At 36.4% G+C, this 21,325-nt stretch overlaps 1 protein-coding gene across 5 annotated transcripts in view; it reads right to left on the bottom strand.

The window, feature by feature from the left end:
* Positions 1–442: 442 nt before the first annotated feature.
* LOC128858468 (rab11 family-interacting protein 5) overlaps positions 443–21,325 on the bottom strand; it is a 64,417-nt gene continuing 43,534 nt past the window's right edge. For 2 of the 5 annotated variants that reach the window (XM_054094770.1, XM_054094769.1), the window contains exons 3-7: positions 11,845–11,989; positions 9,821–11,760; positions 9,032–9,177; positions 8,811–8,971; positions 8,297–8,698 (exon numbers count right to left, since the gene is read on the bottom strand). In XM_054094770.1, the coding sequence (XP_053950745.1) occupies positions 8,590–8,698; positions 8,811–8,971; positions 9,032–9,177; positions 9,821–11,760; positions 11,845–11,989 (2,501 nt within the window). In that variant the 3' untranslated portion in view covers positions 8,297–8,589. Of the gene's footprint in view, positions 2,320–2,629; positions 2,733–8,284; positions 8,699–8,810; positions 8,972–9,031; positions 9,178–9,820; positions 11,761–11,844; positions 11,990–21,325 lie in introns of those variants that run through there. The other 3 variants (XR_008454011.1, XM_054094771.1, XM_054094772.1) reach the window with 3 other exon arrangements.

Raw genomic sequence — 21,325 nt, forward strand, 5'->3', positions numbered from 1 at the left:
TTACCATTCTCAAAAAATATTGTAGGTGGTTCAAAAAGCACAACGCTATATGGCCCACCCTGTATAAATAAATTGGAGAAAATTCTTAAAGTACAATATAATAATGAACAAAAAATATGGAAGATCAACCCATAGGAAGATTTATAAATTTTTGAGAACTAGACAACTGCAGCATACAAACATACAATGGAGCGCGCAAAGGTCAAAGTAAAGATTTCCATCACTTAAAATTAGTTTTTTATTTACTAAAAAAGGTATTCACAAACAAAATTGGATGACTCTTGCGTTGTTTTGTTAAGAAGTTTGGCAAACAAAAACTACAAATATTTTGTTTATCGGTTCCAAGTAAGGCAGCAACAAAAACGTTCTGCTGATAAAAACACGGTATTGCGCAGAATGCGTTTTTGCTCGACATGTGACTGATACAAATAATAAAACCAAATTTTATAGTACAAATAGTTTAATAATATTTATTTAATGATATTTTTAATTAAGCTTAAAGTACAATATCATTTAAATTCAGCTCATACAGATATATAAAGCTCGGAGATAAACATATTCAAGGATGGTGGTAATGTTTTACTCGCAAAAAGCAATTGTCCAAACCTAAGGACTACAATTAAAAAAATATAAAAAATAAAATCATAATTCAACCAAATCATAAATGCGACAACAAACACCTTAATTCCTAGCAATAATCATTGAAAATACATATCTGGTCTCACCAAATTCACTCAATTAAGGTACTTGACCACCTTATAAGTTTAAAAAAATTAAATTTTTTTTTTTACATTTTTTCAATCCTTATACTTTTAAAAATCATCACCTGAAACTGTTTTTTTAAATTCGAATTCTAACAAAGTGAAATCAGTGAAAATGTGCAGGCGCATCCTGCACTCATTACTTGCTGACTCAGCGGAAAGAAAATAGCAAGTTTTAACTTTAAACGCGTTTTTCCAGAAATTACTTTTTTTCGAATGGCGGACACTTTATCTCCGAAACTGCTTAGCCGATTTTAATGATTTTGGTCTTGTTTTATTTGTTAAGATGTTTTGTATGCCAATTTACCACATTTTGCAAAAAAAAAGTTAATAAAGTATTGCTTTTTAAGCATAACATTGTGAAAAACAGGGGTGTTTTCTTAACTTTTTTTCAAACATCCGCCATTTTTTTATTATTATTTTTTTTTGTCAGTTTGTGGTAAATTCTCACGCAAGGAACCTTCCTTTTGAAAATTTTGTTTCTCTCTTTTGTTTTAGAATTATCATTTCTAAGATTAACTGTCCGCCGCAAGACATGATTTTCTTCAGGCCTCGACTTTGGCGCCTCCTGGATATATGTTAAAAAAAGGAATTTTAATAAATCAATTTTTTTTGTATTATATAAGCTCTAAATAAAAATTTAAAAAAAAATTTATTTTAATATATTATACAGAACATGAAACAAAATTATTGAATATGTTGTACTTTTTAGCTTTCCAAGGTGGTCAAGTACCTTAATGGGCAATTTTGTAACGCAGTTTGTTTGTTTGGTCAATTTTTGTAAAAAAATGCAATGGTTCAAAATTTTACAGTTTGTTTTGAATAAACATGATTACTTTTTAGTTCCATTTTACGTAAATAGTTAAATGTTGTAAATAGTTAAGATTAGTTACTTGTTTTTGCATATTTACAGCGGGTGCCGCCGTCATAGAAAGTCTTACATATACATTCACATAAAGGCGTTTGGCGACAATCGCTTGATTTTCATAACATATTTTTCGCTTAAAACTTACTTTTAATTTTTCACTAATAAATTAACTTAATTTAAGTTTCCACCATCGATGTAGAATTCAGAATCATTAACCATGAAGGGGCGTATTATGTTTTTTCTTTGCAAATCGCTGTATTAAATACGTTTTCACAACAATCATATTTTAAAATTATTTCTTACGTTTGTTAATCCATTTTAAAAAATATATTACATTCAATAATTTAACTGTATTAGTAGAAACAAAATCATTTCTAACCAAAAAAAAAAACATACATTGATTAAAAAATTATAATAAACTCGTACTCATAACATATTTTTTTCTACATACACTCATAATTGTTTTATAATTAGTTATTATCATCGTAAAAAAGCACTTTGGATTTTTCACTATAAGGCAACTTGGTGATTTTCCTTCGTTTTATCTACTATTATCATACTTAATTTTGTGGATGTTTGTGTTGTTGTTGGTTGGTTGGAAGGCGCTTCAAATTTCCGCTCACCGTATTGCTTTCATTCAGCGCACGAAATTTACTAATAAATAAAATGTTTTTTACAAACATTTAGCCGCTGAAAAGAGAAACGAAAAATGTTAAAATTTCGCACAATGCAACGCATTTATAAAACAATGACTGGAAAGGGTGATTAAGCTATTTTCAAAGCATAAAATATTTTAGAAATTGAAAAATCATTCAATTATATTAACTATCGCATTCCTTTTATTAAAATAAGCAAAAACTGATGAGCGATGAATTTGCCTCCATTTTTATAACCTTCCAATATAAACTATTGGTAGTAGTGTAATAATAATTTGAAAATAATAATACAAACACCGTATAATGTGTCAATAGGTAAAAAAATTGTTATATTTATTGCTTACTTGTCCTGGCTACGACATGCGAACCGCCAATCGGTTGGAAATTCATCGCGCTGCGCAACTGTTTCTTTACAAAAAGTCATTCATATTGATGTAGTTTTTAAAACTGAAGAAGAGCATAACAAATAACATAACGAGGTTGCATTTAAAAATATTAGTAAACAAGGAAAATGTGTAGGCAATTGCATTCAAACATTTAAACATTTAAGTGGACATGACAATGACACAAAAAAACACACAAAAAGTAGAAAACATATGGGATAGGTGCAAATGAGATACACAAAGGGAGACTTGAAGCTTTGATAATGAGTAACAGTAATGCATAGAAAACAGAAGAAGAAGAAGAAGAAATACGAAGTGCAACGCACAGCGAAAATAAGAAAATGTAAATAGTACGAAAACTCGGATAAATGTTATTAACAACTAATCGTGCAAGGACATACTTGCCACAGTGGAAATAGGAATGATATGTTCAGTTAATGAAATAAATTGATTCAACTATAGCATTTTGCAATAGGGGCGGTCGAAATGGAATAAACCAAGTTGTTTGTGAGGCATTAACTAAATTATTTTTGAAGTGAAAACTTCTTTAGAATCGTTGGGAGTGATTTGAGACTCGATGAAACGAAGAAGCGACACTCTTGGCTACGAAGCGTTATATTATACGTTATATGTGTGCCCGCCTGCGTATTACGGAGCCACGGTGAGCGAGAAGGCATTATGTATACCTATACTACACCACCTAATACTTGCTTAGACCAAGCGTCCTACGAATGTTTGGGTGTATGTTAGTACGTCTGTGTAATATACGCGTTACGGCGCTCATAATAGCAACCGCGTGTGCTGTATTGCGTCCGTATTTTTATATTCGTAAATATTTTCATTTTTAAATATTTACCGCAATTATGCCGAAAAATAATGCAGAAAAGTGTCGTGAATATCGACAGAAAAAAAACAAAAAGAAAATAAAACTAAAACAGTTTTAATTGTGGCAATTTATATTTCACCGAATCAATCAATAAATAGCATCACGGAATTCATTCACGAAAATTTAATAAAGTATACACCAGAAGTATCGCGGATACTTAGAAAAGATTACGATAAAGTTCCAATGATTTTAAGTGGCGATTTGAACGTAAATTTTGCATTGGACACAGCGGTTCCTTTAATTGACTTTCTCAATACAGCATTCAATTTAAAAATGTGTAACAATCGCACTGAATCGACAACATGATCAAAAACAACAACTGACGCGGTATTTCAAAGATATGTTGACAACATCGAAACCAAAGCATTTGTATCACATTTTAGCTATCATAAGCCACTCGTATCATTTGTTGAAATTGAAAACATTGAGGATGAATAATAATAAAATGAAGAAAATAAAATATGAACTTTATTGCAATATTATAATGAACCTATAATTATCCCGCTCCTAATGCTGCTTTCGTCTCATTCTCTCTCAGTTTGTTTTACGGAAGGTTTCACTTCTATCACGTCTAACCGTTAGACTGGTATTTTATTTAAAAGGACCAAGGGAGTCAAGTTTCAGTGATGCTGTTGCACAGTTCCGGGTGCATTTGAACAACGGCCTGGTTTATATGGAATTTGAAGACTTCGGTCAATTGAGGCTTATAGACATAAAATTGCGACATCAGAAAACACTACAAGAAAAAGTATAGCGTGCGATCACACAAATTTACGTCACCTCTGCAAGAGACAGTCATACCCTAAAATCGTTCGCAATAAAGGTTTATCACTTGCAGGTGCTATTAACCATGTAACTTGCCAGGGTTTTTGGAATTAGTGGTAACTGGTAACTGCGTAGCGGCCGCCGTAGTTGATGCGTGACTAACATTCGGAACTCACAGAGAACGTAGGTTCGAATCTCGATGAAAGACCAAAATTAAAAAAAAAATTTTTCTAATATCGGTCGCACCTCAGCAGTTAAAGGCAAACCTCCGAGTGTATTTCTACCATGAAAAAGCTCCTCTTAAAAAAATTATCTGTCGTTCGCAGTCGGCATGAAAATGTAGGTATCTCCATTTGTGGAACAACATCAAGACGCACACCACAAATACGAGGAGTAGCTCGGCCGAGCACCCAAAAAAGTGTGTAACTGCATAAATTTATGAATGAATGAGCACTCAAAAGATCGAATTAATGGATCATCCACCTTATAGCCCTGAATTCTTTTTGCTCGCGAACATGAAAAATAAAATGCAAGCTAAATGGTTTTCATTGCCTGAAGAAGCTGTTGAGTTGAAACCTTTAAAAAAGTAAAAACTAAAAATCAAAGCTGTAGAGTTCTTAACTACACTTTTCTGGGTTTGTAGTTTGAGAATTTTTTTCATTGAGGTGTCCCGTCTTTTCTTCCATACAGAGGACATGCTCGAATTTTTTTATATGGAAGAAGTAATCAAGAAAACTTGCAAAAATCAACGTGTTTTTAGTCCGGGAGCAAGGGGTCGATTTTGGACTGCGTTTTTATACCGTTAAATTCTTGACTATACTTGTGATTTAACTTTCATGAATAACGAAAGTGAACGTCAGCTGGCGCACCCGCGGTGGGTGTGATTGTCGGAGGAAAAAACTTTCTACCATCTCATTCTATACCGGCTGAAATTTTTTTCACGTATTGTTGACATTTAGTAGAATAAAAAAAAATAGTCAGCTGCGGTAGAGGGGGGAAAACACGTCAGCTGAACTTGTAAAATAAAAGTAAAACTACTTTATGCCGATTGAAATTTTTTTACATAATTTTGGACACATATGAAAATATAATAATGATGGTCAGTTGCGTTTATAGCGGTGAGAAGACCATCAGCCGAATAGTCCGGGAGCCAGGGGTCATTTTGACCTCATCATTTCATGCCGACTGATTTTAATACTGAAGGCAGACGCCATCCAATGAATGACGAAACCAACCGTCAGCAGGTCCAGTAGCGGTGGGTATGTGCGTGGGATGCCGCGAAACGTGTCGACAGTCTTCCCACCGCTATAAACGTAGCTGACCATCATTATTATATTTTCATTGGAATGAATCACGGCTCACTCTCTTCTAAATTCTCAAATACTCGAACTTTTAAATTTTTACTACTTTTATATCAAGTCGAAGTACATTTTTTCTGAAAAAGTAAATTCTTTTCCAAATCCCCAAAAAGTTGGAATTTTTGGATTTTTACCGTTTTTTGGTTCAATCGAAAGAAAAAATCATAAAAATTAAGTCTCTATTAAATATTTTGGTTCAGACAAGAATTTGGAGCTGTATTTTTCACACTATTGGGAAACTCCAGTGGTGGCGTTCTACCAATTTAATGCCAAAATAATTTTTTTGTACCTTTCAAATATACATTAAAGCAAAAGAAAATTTTTCAGATATTTAATTTTGTCCTTTCAAATAAATTTAGAGGAAACGCTGCCTTGAAATATCCTAAAACAGGATCGTCCTTTAAGTCATGATATGAAAAAAATTTTTCTTCAATGTATCTCTACATAATTTATATATGCTCTAACCATCAGGCCATTTGTGAAACAACATCAAGACGCACGCCACAAATAGGAGGGGGAGCTCGGCCAAACACCCAAAAAGGGTGTAAGGGCCAATTATATATGTATATATATATAACCATCACGCCTTATGCACTCGTCCTATTAAATGCCCGGCTGCTTAAGTTCTGCTCGTTAAAAATTTTCTCTTAGAAGTTCCAGCCTCTTGGCATGACAAGATTTTGTGGTTGAAGACCAGATCTCGACATGTAAAACCATTGAAATTTGTTTTTGTTGATTTGATTTCTTGTATAGGGGTTTCCAATAACAGGTTGTTGTTGTTGTTGTTGTAGCAGCATAAACATTCCTCATACTTACATACGGGAAATGCTGTCTCCTAACACCACGCGTCAATACATTAGAAGTGAAAAAGTGAAAAGTCATATACGCCTGAAGTGTTTTTCCAACTAAGAAAGACGCAGATAGTGGAAGGACTTGGGCTTTACTTAGCTAAGGGCTTTTGTTTCAGCAGTCTAATTCTAAAAATAGTTTTATAGTCAGTGTAGTATTGAAGAGAAAGGAACTACTAAAGAGAAATCAGAAGATAGAAATGGGGACGTGAAATCGCACGACAATTCATACGGTTTACATGTATTCAATTTTGACAGGCTGTACGGAACAAGCCTTTGTGCAGCTGCAAAATAATTTCTTTGTCATTTTTCTTTTCATAATTAAATTAATTTAATAGCTTTTGAATGTCTATGAATATTTGAACGAATAAAACGATTTGAACAGCTTTAAAGAGCGGGGGAACTTTGAAATCATTCAAGACGATTTCGTCACAACATTTTCGCTTTTTAAAGTCTTATTTCTTTCAAATAATTATACTATAAGTGAACCTAAGTCCGTTTGATTATTATTATCATTATTTACGGCTCTTTCATGTTCGAATGCATTCTTTAGCTGTTTTCTTTTGACAGCTGTCAGAGCTACCAATGGTAGGAGTTGAGTAGAAAATCTACATTTTCCTAAAATAAGATCGATTTTGCACAAGGTCCATATAAAAATTAGTTAAAACCACTGTGTATCTGAGGAAATTGTGGATATTTTCAGTCGTTATAATCGTTCAACGAATAGAAAATGCTGAATTACCTGGCAAAGTACAATACATAAAAACACCAATGCACGTTCAGGAAGATATGTTAGTAAGGTTTTTTGGCCTACTGTTTATACAGGGTGGGCCATATAGCGTTTGCTTTTTGAACCACCTATTTTTTTGAGAATGGTAACACAATTGACATGTCAAATGTGTTCATAATTTACTTAAAGGTTTGACATTTACGAAATGGGACGCTATATGCTTGAACAAAATTGGGAAATATTGGAAACCTATTTCCAAAGTGGTGAGTCTTCTTCTTCTTTTCTGATTTTCACATCGGTGGCTACGTCAATAAGCAAAATTGTCGGATTTGGGGCTCAGAAAATCTACACGTTACTGTAGAGAAGCAAATGCATCCACAACGAGTCACTGTTTGGTGCGGTTTTTGGTCTGGCGGCATCGACGGGCCATTTTTTTCGAAAATGAGCGAGGAGCCGCTGTTACAGTAAATGGCGAGTGTTACCGTGACATGTTCAACGAGTTGTTTCCAAAAATTGAAGAGGATGACATGGACGACATTTGGTTTCAACAGGATGGAGCAACTTGTCACACTGCCAAAGTTACACTCGAACTTTTGGCTACCGTTTTTGAATTCCGATATCAATTGGCCGCCTCGGAGCTGTGATTTAAGCCCGTTGGACTATTTTTTGTGTGGAGCCGTTAAGGACAAATGCTATACGAACCATCCAGAGACGATTGATGCTTTAAAACACGAAATCGAAGTTGCCATTCATGAAATTGGAGCCCAAACAATCGAAAATGTGCTTAAAAATTGGGTTGATCGAATGGCCTACTGTACAGCCAGTCGTGGCAGTCATTTGAACGATATTATTTTTCATTCGTTAATGACAATGTTCAATCTGCAAAATAAAAAAAAAATTTTGAAAAAATATTGATTAGTTTTTTTTTTATAGCCGATTCAAAAAGCGAATTTTACATGGCCCACCCTGTAGTATGAATATGTGGTCTTAACAATTAATTTATTGTATACGAAATTCCTGGGAAGAATAAGAAAATAAGGCACAGTTACCGTTTTGAACTGTTTTCTTCATTTCGCACAATGTTTTTGTTGTGACGGTATACTTATTATCTATAAATGTGTGCAAAAGCTGCTGAAGCCTCTGGTCGGATATAAAAGCGAGTCGATCTGGTATCCTGGAACTGACTATCGTGGGAACGAATGCTGATATATTTGTCGCCGGTCGCAGGTGGCATATAAGCTGCCTTTTTATGAAAAGTTTAAACGTATTTCTATGGTAAGTACCAAATATACAAATTAACTTATCAATTCGAATCTTTTGCAGACGGATTTCATTCATCCATTCAAGGTAATTAGTATGTGCTGGTGCATTGAAATATAGGTTAGGTGTTGAGTGTAATGAAATTGAAATAAGTATTTATGGTTACAGCTAAAGGTGAAAATGCTATAGCAGTGCAAAAATCAATTAAAAATCAAAGTGGCAAGAATTCACAGTGTCATAATACAATACAATAGGATCATACCAAGTTCTTTCTGCAAATTAAACTTGTATTTACCTCTTCGCCGATGTGGTTCTTGAGTAGGGATTCTGTAAAAGTTTTGGATGCGTTTCCATTACACGCAGCAGCAAATTATCCAGATAGTCCTCCAGCTCCTTAACACGTTGACGTTGCAGTAACGCTTCATTTTCCATACCATTTGCTATTAGCATAAGTTCCTGTAAACAAACCAAAAATTAGTAAAAGAAAAACACTTTTTAATAAAAATTTGCATGAACCTCTCGCGATTTGCCATCATATTTCTTGGCTAGCGCTGCTGATATTTCCGAGCGTCGTTCTGCGTGTGATGTGGATTTTTCATGGCCAATTATAATGCGTTCAGTGGCTTTGGGACTTGGTGTGGACCGATTATCTTCACTTTTCTCTACAAGATATTTAAAAAATTAGATTAAACGCTTTTCATAAACAATATTCGCTTCAAATTAAAACCACAAGAAATATGAACAATGAATGTTGTGAAAAATTAATGCAAATGATTGATATATTGTACATATGTATGTATGTAAGTAATAATGATGATTCGCTTGAAAAAAACAATTAAAAAAAAAATAAAACATCATATGCGTATGTAAATGTGTGAGTGATGATGAATATTTGCGTGTATGTGTGGACAGCGCACAAATGAAATCCACTGGCGGATCTGCGTTTGATTGGCCTTATTATAGAAGCGTGCATTAAATTTTCATAATAATTTTCATTTTGTATATACAGTTAATCGAATCAAATCAAATCTAAGTATTTTCATGCAAACATTCCACAACATTTAGTGGTGTAAGTGTGTTTGTGTAACTCTTTCTTTTTGATCATTTAATCATTGTGCAGATTCCAAAAGCCATATTTTTTGGTTAAATAGAAGCAGTTTACATTCTGTTCCATTTTTTACATATATGTGTGTGCATGTTTTCATATCCAATTTCAACAAATCCGCCAGTGTTTGCCGCCACAGCCAACAACAACAACAACAAACGTTCATCAACCACTGCACACCGTCCCTCTCAAACGCTCACCTCGCTTATTGAGATACTTGTATTTGCCCATACGCCGTTCACGTTTCTCAGACGAGGTCTCGCTGGGCGATTGTTCGGGCGTGCCGTAGGCGGTTTTTTCTTCCTCCAGCGATGTAGAGCGTTTGGCAAAGTTCAAAATGCGTTGATCTTCTTCACGTCTTTTCGCTTCTCGCCGTTTCTCCTCTTCACGCTGGCGCAATTCTTCCTGCAATGCTTCCTCTTCTTCTCGTAACTTTTGCTCATTTCTGCGTAGCTCTTCTTCGAGGTGTGCATCTTCGGCAGCTCGTCTTTGTTCTTCTTTTTCAACAGCTTCGCGTCGGTTTCGTTCAATCTCTGCAGCAATAGAAGCCGCCTCTAGTTCAGCTTGGCGCTTACGCGCAGCCTCTGCAGCAGCAACAGCTGCGACCTTGGCTTCGGCATCAGCTGCTGCTTTTGCTGCTGCAGCTTTAGCTTCAGCCTCCGCTTGACGTTCGCGCTCGGCTTCTTGCTCTTCTTCAGCGCGTTTGAGTTCTACTTCCCTTTCACGATTGCGTGGCATAGCCTTTGGCACAGCAGGCGCTCTGGACTCTTCCTGTATAAAAGATTTTGTATGCCATTTTTTATCCATATCCAAATCAAATAAATGCGATTTATTGCGCTGTTCGAATTTTGAAAACGAAGCGTTAAACTCTTTGAAATCTTTTGTTTCATCATCAGGCGAGAGGAGACTTATATTTTGAGTTGCTGCTACGGGCTTAGGGGTGAGAATAAGTTCTTGTGGCTTGTTAGTAACGCCTTTGACTTCAGTTTTGTTTAATTCAGGCATACTTTTCTCCTCGTCTGAGTCTGAAGATGATAAAGAAGAGTCACTCTCGCTGTTTCTTTGCGAAATATTTCTATCAGCGAAACCATTTTCCTGTTTCTGAATACCATTTTCTTGCTTATTTTCGGCCACGTTTTTCTCTTCCACTTTCATTTGCAATTCCTTTTCTGCCTCTTCATTGGGTGTTGGTAACGGCACGCGCGATTGCTCCCAGGAGCGTCGTTTTAACGAATCTGAACTTCCAATCTGCAAATGTTGTTTGTATAGCTTCGATTCCCATTCGTCCAGAGCCGGTTCCTTTTGCTTCGGTGACGCAGCTATCACATCGTTGAGTTGTTGTTGTGTGCGAGGTGGTTTCGAGGGCGGCGGCAGTGTTCGTGCACGGACGCTGAAGTCGTTTTCTAACTCTTCTAACTCGGGATCTACAGCGAGATCCTCCTCCACCAAATCTCTTCTAGACAATGGCTTACCTCCGACTTTGCCCAGCAGCGGTGAAGGATTACGAGGCGCAAAATTTTGTGTAGGCGGCTGTAGGTTCGAACGTATGTTCAACGAACTCGCCGAGCTTTTGTGTGACAAATTGTCAAAAACGAACTCATCTTCATCCTCACTAATCACACCGGGATCGGCCTCACCAGCGCGCTGCCCATAACGATGACTACCACCATTCGAACTATTCGGAGTGCCTATGCTCGCGAATGAGCCACTGAAGTTCGATACATCATCACCATCTTTGTTCTTCTTCTTGCTGCTCAAATGCATTTTCGAGCCAATCGATTTGGCAAACTTCTTAATGCCTTTGCGCTTTTCTATTGTGCCAATTGAGAGAAGACTGCCACCCACGGAAGAAGCCAACTGGCCGATGGAAGACTTGTGCTTTTCTTTCTTGCTCAGATCAGTCAGTGAGCCAGATTTGACAACAAAGGAAATCCGCACCTCCAATTCACCACGCTCTTTATTCTTTTTCTCTTTCCCGGGTTTACTCTCCAGCTTGAACCATTTAGAGCGTGGACGATCGTATACGTCCATTTCATTGAGTGGCAATGTTGCCTGACCGAGAAACTCATCTATACCGAGATTATTGCGATGCAGACAAGTCAAAGCCAGTTCGGCACGATTGCCTTGATCGGGAATTTTGCTGGAGAAGAAAGGTGAGAAAAATTACATGAAATAAGGATACAATTGCAGGAAATTCTATGGGATTACGTTAAAGGTAACTTACAGTTCACATTCCTCATTCCAACTAACATTCGCTTCCGCTTTGTCCTTGACTGATGTCTGGTATTTCTCTTTGCCCAGTGAAATTGTGACGAAGCAATTGTTGGTACCATTTTTACCTTTCGTCAGCAGGCCTTTTGCACGTTGAACTGTGTAATTGAGAAATAGAGAATAAGAAGGATAGGAATATTATTAAAACTCAAACGAAACCTGTAGTAGATATGCATACATATATCTCTTTATAAAAAAGTAGTTATCTATGTGGAAGAAGGTACTTGGATAAACTTTAAATCAGTTCAGTTCAGTTTATTGTTGGTTTGATAAGATACGATAAGATTTTTCTACAGTGGGTTCAAGTTTTCTTCATTTGGTCTAAAGTTGATCAGAAATGTTTGAAAAAAAAAAATTGTATAAAATTGTCTTAAAAGTCTATAATACAATTTAATGGCACATTTCAACCCAATATTTCTTATCCGCATGGGTTATTTTGTTCCTTATTTTTTAAAATCTGAAAAATATTCTGTTTGTAGCGTCGATGGGGAGTTAAAACGCTTCACAAAAATATTGCCCGCAATATCTCAGTAAGAGTGTGCAATAACGAACAGAAGCACATTATAGATTCGTTTTTTGTGGAAGAAATAAATGATATTTTTTAAGCGCTGAGAACTTAAAATGATAAAATGATACCAAGCAGAAATACAATTCAAATATTTTTTTTTTTAATTTCAATATCGTATAATAGATGATTTCATGGCATTTATTTTTTGATATGTTTTCCGGTATATGTCCGCCGCAGTTACGAGTTCCATGTCTATTCGATCAGTTCAATTTTTCACTACTTTTTCCAATAAATCTTAATAATACATATAAATGAGCCCCATCAGCAAACGACTGTCATTTTTTTTTTGTTTTTTTTTTTTATTTATTTATTTCCATTATAAATTACTATCGGTTAATATTAATAATAAGTAATTGGTGTTAGGGTTTGGAATTAAAATGTCCCTTCCCTTTGAAAGAGAACATTATTGTCTTTGGTGGTATTTAGTTACAATTTTACTAATACATAGTTTTCTATAATTTTATATTATTATATATTATATTATTTTATTTTATATTACAGTACGGGCAAGATCTGTGGGTGTTTTGCGCTTTAGTCTTCTTGGTTTAATTTCCATTTCCGGTATCAGTCTCATCTCATGGTGTTTGTGCTCTATTAGTCGCAAGATGTGCTTACTGCTGCTTCTTTTTACTGCTTCAGTGACAGTGTCTATGCCGAGGTCGCGGTGAATATCGTCATTTTTTATATACCAATTTGCGTTTGTGATTGTCCTTAGCATCTTAGATTGACTTCTCTGAATGATTTGTAGGTTTGATTTACTGGCAGTCCCCCAAATTTCTAGTCCGTAGGTCCATGTCGGTCTGATTATTGATTTATATATCATTTGTTTATTAAGTAAGCTTAGGGTTGATTGTTTTCCTAGTAGCCAGTAGAGTTGTCGGAATTTGTTTTTCATCTCGTCATTTGGTTTAAATTTTTGCACGAGCTGTTTTATAGACGCGTAAGCTAACAGTCAAAGGACAAAGACCAACAAGTTGAAAACGATGACGAATAGTTTTTTTTCAAAATGAAATTGGAAGCGTTGTTTAGCGTTAAACGATTCATGATGACTTGCCAAACCCTATTGAACATAAATGATAACAAAGTTTGTCATTCTCAGCTGCCAACCATAGTTATCGATATCGATAGTTCTCATGCAGCTAAAAAAACACCCGATAGTTTTTGTCCAATCTCAATAATATTTAAGTTAGATCTAGTTGAGGTGGGCCACAAAAAACGGGGTGTGGCTTGTGGTATCACCCATCACCAAATTTTTTTATCATATTTCTTGTCAGCGTTTATTACTTTTACCAAATTTTAATAAAGTGGTTCATTTATAACAGAGATACCACTTTTTTTCATTTTTAAAAATTATACTTTTCCTTAAGTGCGAACCTTTCATAGGGTTAGCCAAGTCGCAAAAACTGCATACTCAGAATTTCGAATTGGGTTCAAATTTTGCATGAAGAAGCAAGAAGCTACAACATGAGCAAGATTATTAATTTTTTTATATTTCTTAGTGTTTTAAGCGATTATTTCGTTTACCAGTGCATATTTAAGGCTATTTGAAAATAAATTATCTTCAATTCAGTTCCTAACGACCTATAACGAAGGGAAATCCACTGAGGTTCGGCAAATGCATATAACCCTTGTATTTCATCATACAAAAATTCACAATAAAGATTCGGAAAAAATGTTAAAATGATTGAATAAACATTTTTAATTTATTACGTATTTGTTTACTGCATTTATACAGATATGAAGACGGGGCGATATCCAAAAGTTCTGCGGAAAATGGACCAATTCCAGCACTTCAGTAGAGAAATTGTGATACCACCTCGGCGAAGAGGAAATTATGCATGTATGCATACATTTATTCACACCAGTTAATTGTTTCGATGGCGCATTCTTTGTCCATTTATTTGTATTAACGCACATCTGATTTTGTTTTCTTTGCCTTTCGGAAAAGTGTACACTGATGACATGAAGAGATACACCTACGCGATCGTTGATCTAACGTGTATGATTAATGACACTCAACTTTTAATTTGTTCAGGTAATTTTTGGGGCCCTGCTAGGCAACTTTTTCGCATGAGCTTAAATATCACTACACAACAATAGCAACTTAGGACAGAAATCCGGCGTTTGAGCGCTAAAATAGGTAACATTGTTATTGCCATTACTGTATTCTCTGTCATCGATGCCGCCGATTGCATGTCAGCGAATTACTCATCCGTCTCGTCAAACAAAACGAACGAAGTGAAACCGTTTCAAAATTCGATATCAATAGTCAGCAGCTAAGGCTATTCGAGGTATGCGATAAATGAAAGGAAGCCATGTTACGAAAAAGTGAGTAAGCATAGCACATAAAATAAGAAAAAACAAAAAATGGAGATGAAAGAAAAAAAAAACGAAATAGAGCTGTAGAAATAAAAAATCAAAACACGGAAATTCAAAGTGAGAAAAAAGCAAACTTTGTGGGAGGGCAGTCTTACATCGATACTTGAGAATACTCGTATATGTACGCTTATATACAAAACGACACTTTTAGATATTCGAGACGAACTGACAACATCACAAAGCGCGTCAACCGAGAGTGGCCCGTTTGCTGTGCCCCACTAAATGGAATATGCAATTAACAATTTTCTCTACCACATTCAACAAAACTATGTACACGACCGAATTATCACTTTTATGTATTTAAGTATGTTTTAACGCAAAGTTTCCATCACATAATTTTACCAAGATACAACTGTTTTTCTAGCAGAACTTTACTTTGACAGCTCTAACAGTTCGATGCCTTCTCTTTTAACAGACCTTAAATAGAAAGTGGGTAATTTACTAAAATGAGCTCATTTCGATCCAGATCCGTACACAAATAATTAAAATCCGCACGAAAACGTTAAGTCTGTGAAAGCTACGTTTCACAAAATTGTGGTCATTTTTGGTAGTAATAATCGTCCAACAGAGCGCAAAATAAAAAATGTAATCGACATTTTTTAACCGATTGGTTTGGTGTAAGACATAAAAAAACCAGCGCCAGTCGTTCCATTGCAGATATCGCTGATGCCAATGAAAGCATTAGATATCAAAAATTGATCAATGGAACGGCCTTTTTGTATCTAAGTTGATGGCATATATCTACTATATAATGACGATACGTGTTTCAATAAAATTGCGTGAAATTCCACGCAATCAAAGGGCCAATAAATTTATTGACAAGACCACCCGACTTAGCGTTTTGGACTATTTTCTATTGGGCCATTTTAAAGACAGAGTTAATGTGGATCAACTAGGTTAGAAAGCTAATTTTCGACTTGAATTTGCCGAACTGAGCTGCATTATACCTGCATTTCGTAAATGTCATTTCGTCAGTTGTTGTTAAGAATTGACATGTGTAAGATATTTTGAAAATATCACGTATCATTCGCAAGTTGTGAACTTCTTTTTAAATGTGGTTGGTTGGTCGCGATCCAATTTAACTCAACTAGCCGAGGGTCATCAATTTATCCCATCTTAAACGCCGCGCAGTGAACTCGATGAATTATGTACTTAACATTGTGCTAACTCATCAAGATTTAGTCGTTTCATCTTATCTCAACGCTATCAGACAAACTATACTAACTCCGAAATGCCTATTTACTTTGTTTTAACTCCTGGTGTGCTCTTAAATTGACTCTGTTTTAGAAAGTTTAGAGAAAGAGCCACTGCAATGGTTGACACCAATTTAAAAATAATAGTAAAATTTGCTTTTTGAATCGGCTATAAAAAAAAAAACGAAACAATATTTTTTCAAACTTTTTTTTTTTTTTTTTTGAAAATTGAACATTGTCATTAACGAATGAAAAATAATATCGTTCAAATGACTGCCACGACTGGCTGTACAGTAGGCCATTCGATCAACCCAATTTTTAAGCACATTTTCGATTGTTTGGGCAACTTCGATTTCGTGTTTTAAAGCATCAATCGTCTCTGGATGGTTCGCATAGCATTTATTCTTAACGGCTCCCCACAAAAATAGTCCAACGGGCTTAAATCACAGCTCCGAGGCGGCCGATTGATATCGGAATTTCGGCTGATTATTCGGTTTTAAAAACGGTAGCCAAAAGTTCGGGTGTAACTTTGGCAGTGTGACAAGTTGCACCGTCCTGTTGAAACCAAATGTCGTCCATGTCATCCTCTTCAATTTTTGGAAACAACTCGTTGAGCATGTCACGGTAACGCTCGCCATTTACTGTAACCGCGGCCCCTCGCTCATTTTCGAAAAAAAATGGCCCGTCGATGCCGCCAGACCAAAAACCGCACCAAACAGTGACTCGTTGTGGATGCATTTGCTTCTCTACAGTAACGTGTGAATTTTCTGAGCCCCAAATCCGACAATTTTGCTTATTGACGTAGCCACCGATGTGAAAATCAGAAAAGAAGAAGAAGACTCACCACTTTGGAAAAAGGTTTTCAATATTTCCCAATTTTGCTCAAGCGTATAGCGTCCTATTTCGTAAATGTCGAACCTTTAAGGGGGTTTGAAAATTTTTGGCGGTTATAAAAGCATCCTTCAAGAACGTAACAAAATTTTTTATTTATGAAAATGTTGATTATAGAGCGCGCTGCAGGCGATTTCTGGAACCTCCTTTAAAAAAAGACGATTTACGGTGTACATCGTAACTAAGGATTGGATTATCTGAAATCAAAAAAACAAACAAATTTTGTTAATATATTAGATTATCTAGTAATTAATCGTTCGGCTAATCAAAATAGTGAATTTTCACAAAATGGCAGCTTTTAAAAGAAATGATTTCGATTTTTACGTTAAAATTTGGCCGTAAATTGATTATAAAATGGAAAATAAGTGTCAGATTTACAAAAGGAACGATTAATTACTAGAAAATGTATCTTTAAAGATTGAGTTAAAACGGTTGACCGATCAAACAAGCCGTTTTCGAGATATCGTGTACACCGACTTGAAAAATGCCGTTTTGAAAAAAACACGTTTAAAGTTTCAATACCTACCTTAAAACGTGCCGAGGCATCTCTACATATTTAGGTATAACTCCGAAAGTATTGCTTAGATCTACTTCAAATTTCGTGCGTATACTTTTGAATATATGTACATTACAAAAATGCAATAAGAAAATCGATTTTCTTGAAAGTCATAACTGCCTATAACCCCTTAAGTAAATTACGAACACATTTCACATGTAATTTATGTTACCATTCTCAAAAAAATAGGTGGTTTAAAAAGCAAACTCCATATGGCCCACCCTGTATGTAACTATGTATGTCAAAACATTACAAAAATGCCAAACAAAATGCCACAAATCTTGTGGTGTTAAACTTGAGTTTAAACAAAAAATATAGAATTTGAAGGACCCTGTGATTCTATTATCAGAGAACGTAAATTCATTTGAGAGCTATGGTAAATTGCTTTCCTACTTTAGTCACAGTTGTTATGGCAAGATTACGATGAAGGTCGCTACTCCTCATATATTTATTCCGCACCTCGCAGTATTGTGTTGGCAGCATTTACTTCAGCTTTTGGATGGCGCTTACGACTCTGGCGCTTACGACTCTAAGTATTCAATCGAGCGTTGAATGAATTTTATGGAATCAAATTGGTGATTGGAAGCAGACGTTTATTTTCATTCGGATTTAAAAGGCTTCTTTTTTTTTTGTCCGCTTCACTGACAATAAACCCGCTCTATCCACAATCTCTGCCAAAGGCATTTTAACCGAGTACAACATCTTCATGTTGGACCACCCGAACTTAGCTTCCTAAGTAGAAATCGGCATTAAAAGAAATAAGATTCTGCATCCGAAATAAATGCTTTACAGTGTCAGTCTGATGCTCTACAAATTTGATATTTGTGCTTTTTGATCCAAGTCCTCTAAGGTAAAAGAAAGGTTCCGGTTCCGTACCTTTGCTGAAATAACGTCATTACTTAAAATATCAAACAATGAAGAGAATAGACTTCAAAGTTTTCAATGCCTCTGTGAACGTAGCTTTTAACTGCCACAAAAGCAAGTCGGAGTGGGGAGCTATGTATGTGTGTATGTACATAAATGAATGTGGAACGCTCAGACCAAATGTCACACATATCTAATGCCCAAAAAAGTATCGAGACATAATGAGGCAAGCGAACAAAACTAATGACTAACAAAATCATCGAACGCAAGACCAAGTAAAGCAACCAACCACCCAACCACTAAAGTGCCAGTTAACCGTAATACTTTGTTTGCAATTATGCAAGACTACACAGAGCAAAGTTGAAAAAATGTAAAAAACGAGAAAACCAAAGAAGCTGAACACAGCAGAGTGTTGCGTGTGGGCGTTGCAGGCAGTAACAGCCATAATCACAAGCACAACCACCAAGAGGTTTGGAAGCAGTAAAAGCAACAGGTGATTTGTATAGCAAAAAATTAATAAAAGTAAATTGCAAAGAGAACACAAAAGTTATACTATTTTTTTGTCTGCACCGCTGCAATATGGGTGAATGGGAGGCGCTGATGATGCAGGAGAAGGCGGACGAAATGGCGAATGCTTAGCGTGCATTATTATCGCATTATCGGCATAGTTGAGCAGGCTCCTCTGTATTTGCATCATCGCCAACGCTAAAACATTACATTTTAAATACTTTTGCCTCTCCAATGATTTGCGTATTTTTTGCTTTTCATGCCAGTATTTGCCTTTTTCGTGTTTATTTATCTCATTACTTGCGATTAACTAATAAACTACTCGAACAAATTATCCATAAAGGAATGTGTGTATGCATGAATGTATGTACATACAAACATGTCTCTATAACCAGCACAAGCACATAAAATTATGCAAAAATCGTTGGGCCATAGAATACGGGTATCTGCTGTAAGTTGCGATCGGCCATCAGCCATCACCATCGGCTACGACGCTTACGATGGAAGCTATTTTAGTCAACATTGCGAAAGTTTTACTGTTCTTACATGGCCAGTGACTTAATTGGTATTCGAGTAGAAACGGTTAAATAAGTTTAGTAAGTCCAAAAAATAAAAGAAAATCGTTTAAGTGCGGTTATTCAATGACGATTAGTGTAACCTCTACAAATTAGTTTCGAAAATTATTAAATTTAGAGTAAAAAAAAGTTAAAAAAAAAATGCTTAAATCTGATTACAAAATAGAGTCCCCAGAAACCTAGAAAATTCGAGATTCTTAACCCCACTGGAAATTTAAGATTGTCCAATTTCAAGAAAGTCGAAATATTGTAACAGAGGCGCGGGAGATATGCGCAATCGGTGCATGCGAGAAATAGTTTGGAAAAACAAGTAACAGGTGGCGCTAAAGTAATCCTCCTATCAGAAAATGCTATAAATTTTGCGATTGGCCCCTAATGTCAGTTCTGTTTTGACATTTGTGTAGTAAACACATGCGAAATACACGTTAATAAACAATGTTACGCTACACTGCTCCAGAACGCGGAATATTGCTGACTATTTATTTGACCAATAATCGGTCGGTGACTTTAGCACAACGTGAATTTCGTCGCAGATTTCCTCGCCGTCCAACGCCTACTGGTGAAACACTGGGACTTCAGCCGCTCGACTCGAAGAGACTGGCACAACACGAGGTGAGCCCAGGCCTGGCAGACCCCGGAGTAGCCGTTCTGCAGAGAATATTGCTGCTGTAGCAGAGGATGTCATGGAAGCGCCGTCGACTTCGACCAGACGACGTGCCATGCAAATGGGTATCTGTCGACGGTCTTTACAGCGAATTTTGGTACAAGATTTGAAGATGTTTCTGTACAAAGTCCAGACGGTGCATCAGCTGTTAGCTGCTGACCGCCAATCGCGTCTAACATACGCTCAAGCCATCCTTAATCACCACCAAGAGGAAGATGATTTTTCATCAAAAATAATCATGAGTGATGAGGCCCATTTCCATCTTAGCAGGTACGTAAACAAGCAAAATTTACGCTTCTGGGGCACTGAAAATCCGCGTGTAACCCACGAAGAGCCATTACACCCGCTCAAAGTCACTGTAAGGTGTGCTGTTTTCGCTGGAGGAGTCATCGGACCTTTTTTCTTCGAAGACGTCGCGGGCCAAACGGTTACTGTGAATGGTGAGCGCTACAGAGCAATGATCAACGAGTTCTTTTTGCCCCAACTTGATGAATTGGGATTGGAAAACATGTGGTTCCAACAGGACGGTGCAACGGCACACACTGCACGTGCCACAACCGATATGCTGAAGGATGCATTTCCCGGGCGCCTAATCTCCCGTTTTGGCGATTTGCACTGGCCAGCAAGATCGCCTGATTTGACCGCTCCAGACTTCTTTTTGTGGGGCTCAGACCCTTGCAGCTCTTAAAGACAATATCCGTCAAGAATGTGAGGACCCATCGCCGGAAGTTTTGGCCAAAGTGATGGAAAATGCCATAAAAAGGGCTCAAATGGCAATCAACTGTGACGGCGGCCATTTACATGACATCATATTCTCGACTTGATGTAAAAAAAATTAAAAGGCCAAATAAAAATAATCCACAAGATGAATCAAAGTTTTTCATTTTTTTTTTTAAATTGCAGCCAAAAAACATCGCAAGGTTACTTTTGCGCCACCTTGTATATGTATGAACATATTATAAAAAACGAATCTATAAAACTATTGTAAAGCCGATATTAACTTATGGAGCAGAAGCTCGAGCAGTAAACATGAAAGCGAAACAATTGCTGCAGGCTACCGAAATGCATGCTCTTGGGGCAATAGTTGGGTAAACTAGGGAAAAGGAGATAAGAACCCGGGCAGGTGTGACCGACATTGTAAAAGTTGTAAGCGGCAGAAAACGTGCATGGGACGATTATGTGACACGAGCCCCTGCCAATCGGTAGATAAAAACAGCTCGTGATGGGATACCAAATG

This window comes from Anastrepha ludens, chromosome 3 (genome assembly GCF_028408465.1).
Source record: "Anastrepha ludens isolate Willacy chromosome 3, idAnaLude1.1, whole genome shotgun sequence".
In the NCBI taxonomy this organism is placed as follows: domain Eukaryota; kingdom Metazoa; phylum Arthropoda; class Insecta; order Diptera; family Tephritidae; genus Anastrepha; species Anastrepha ludens.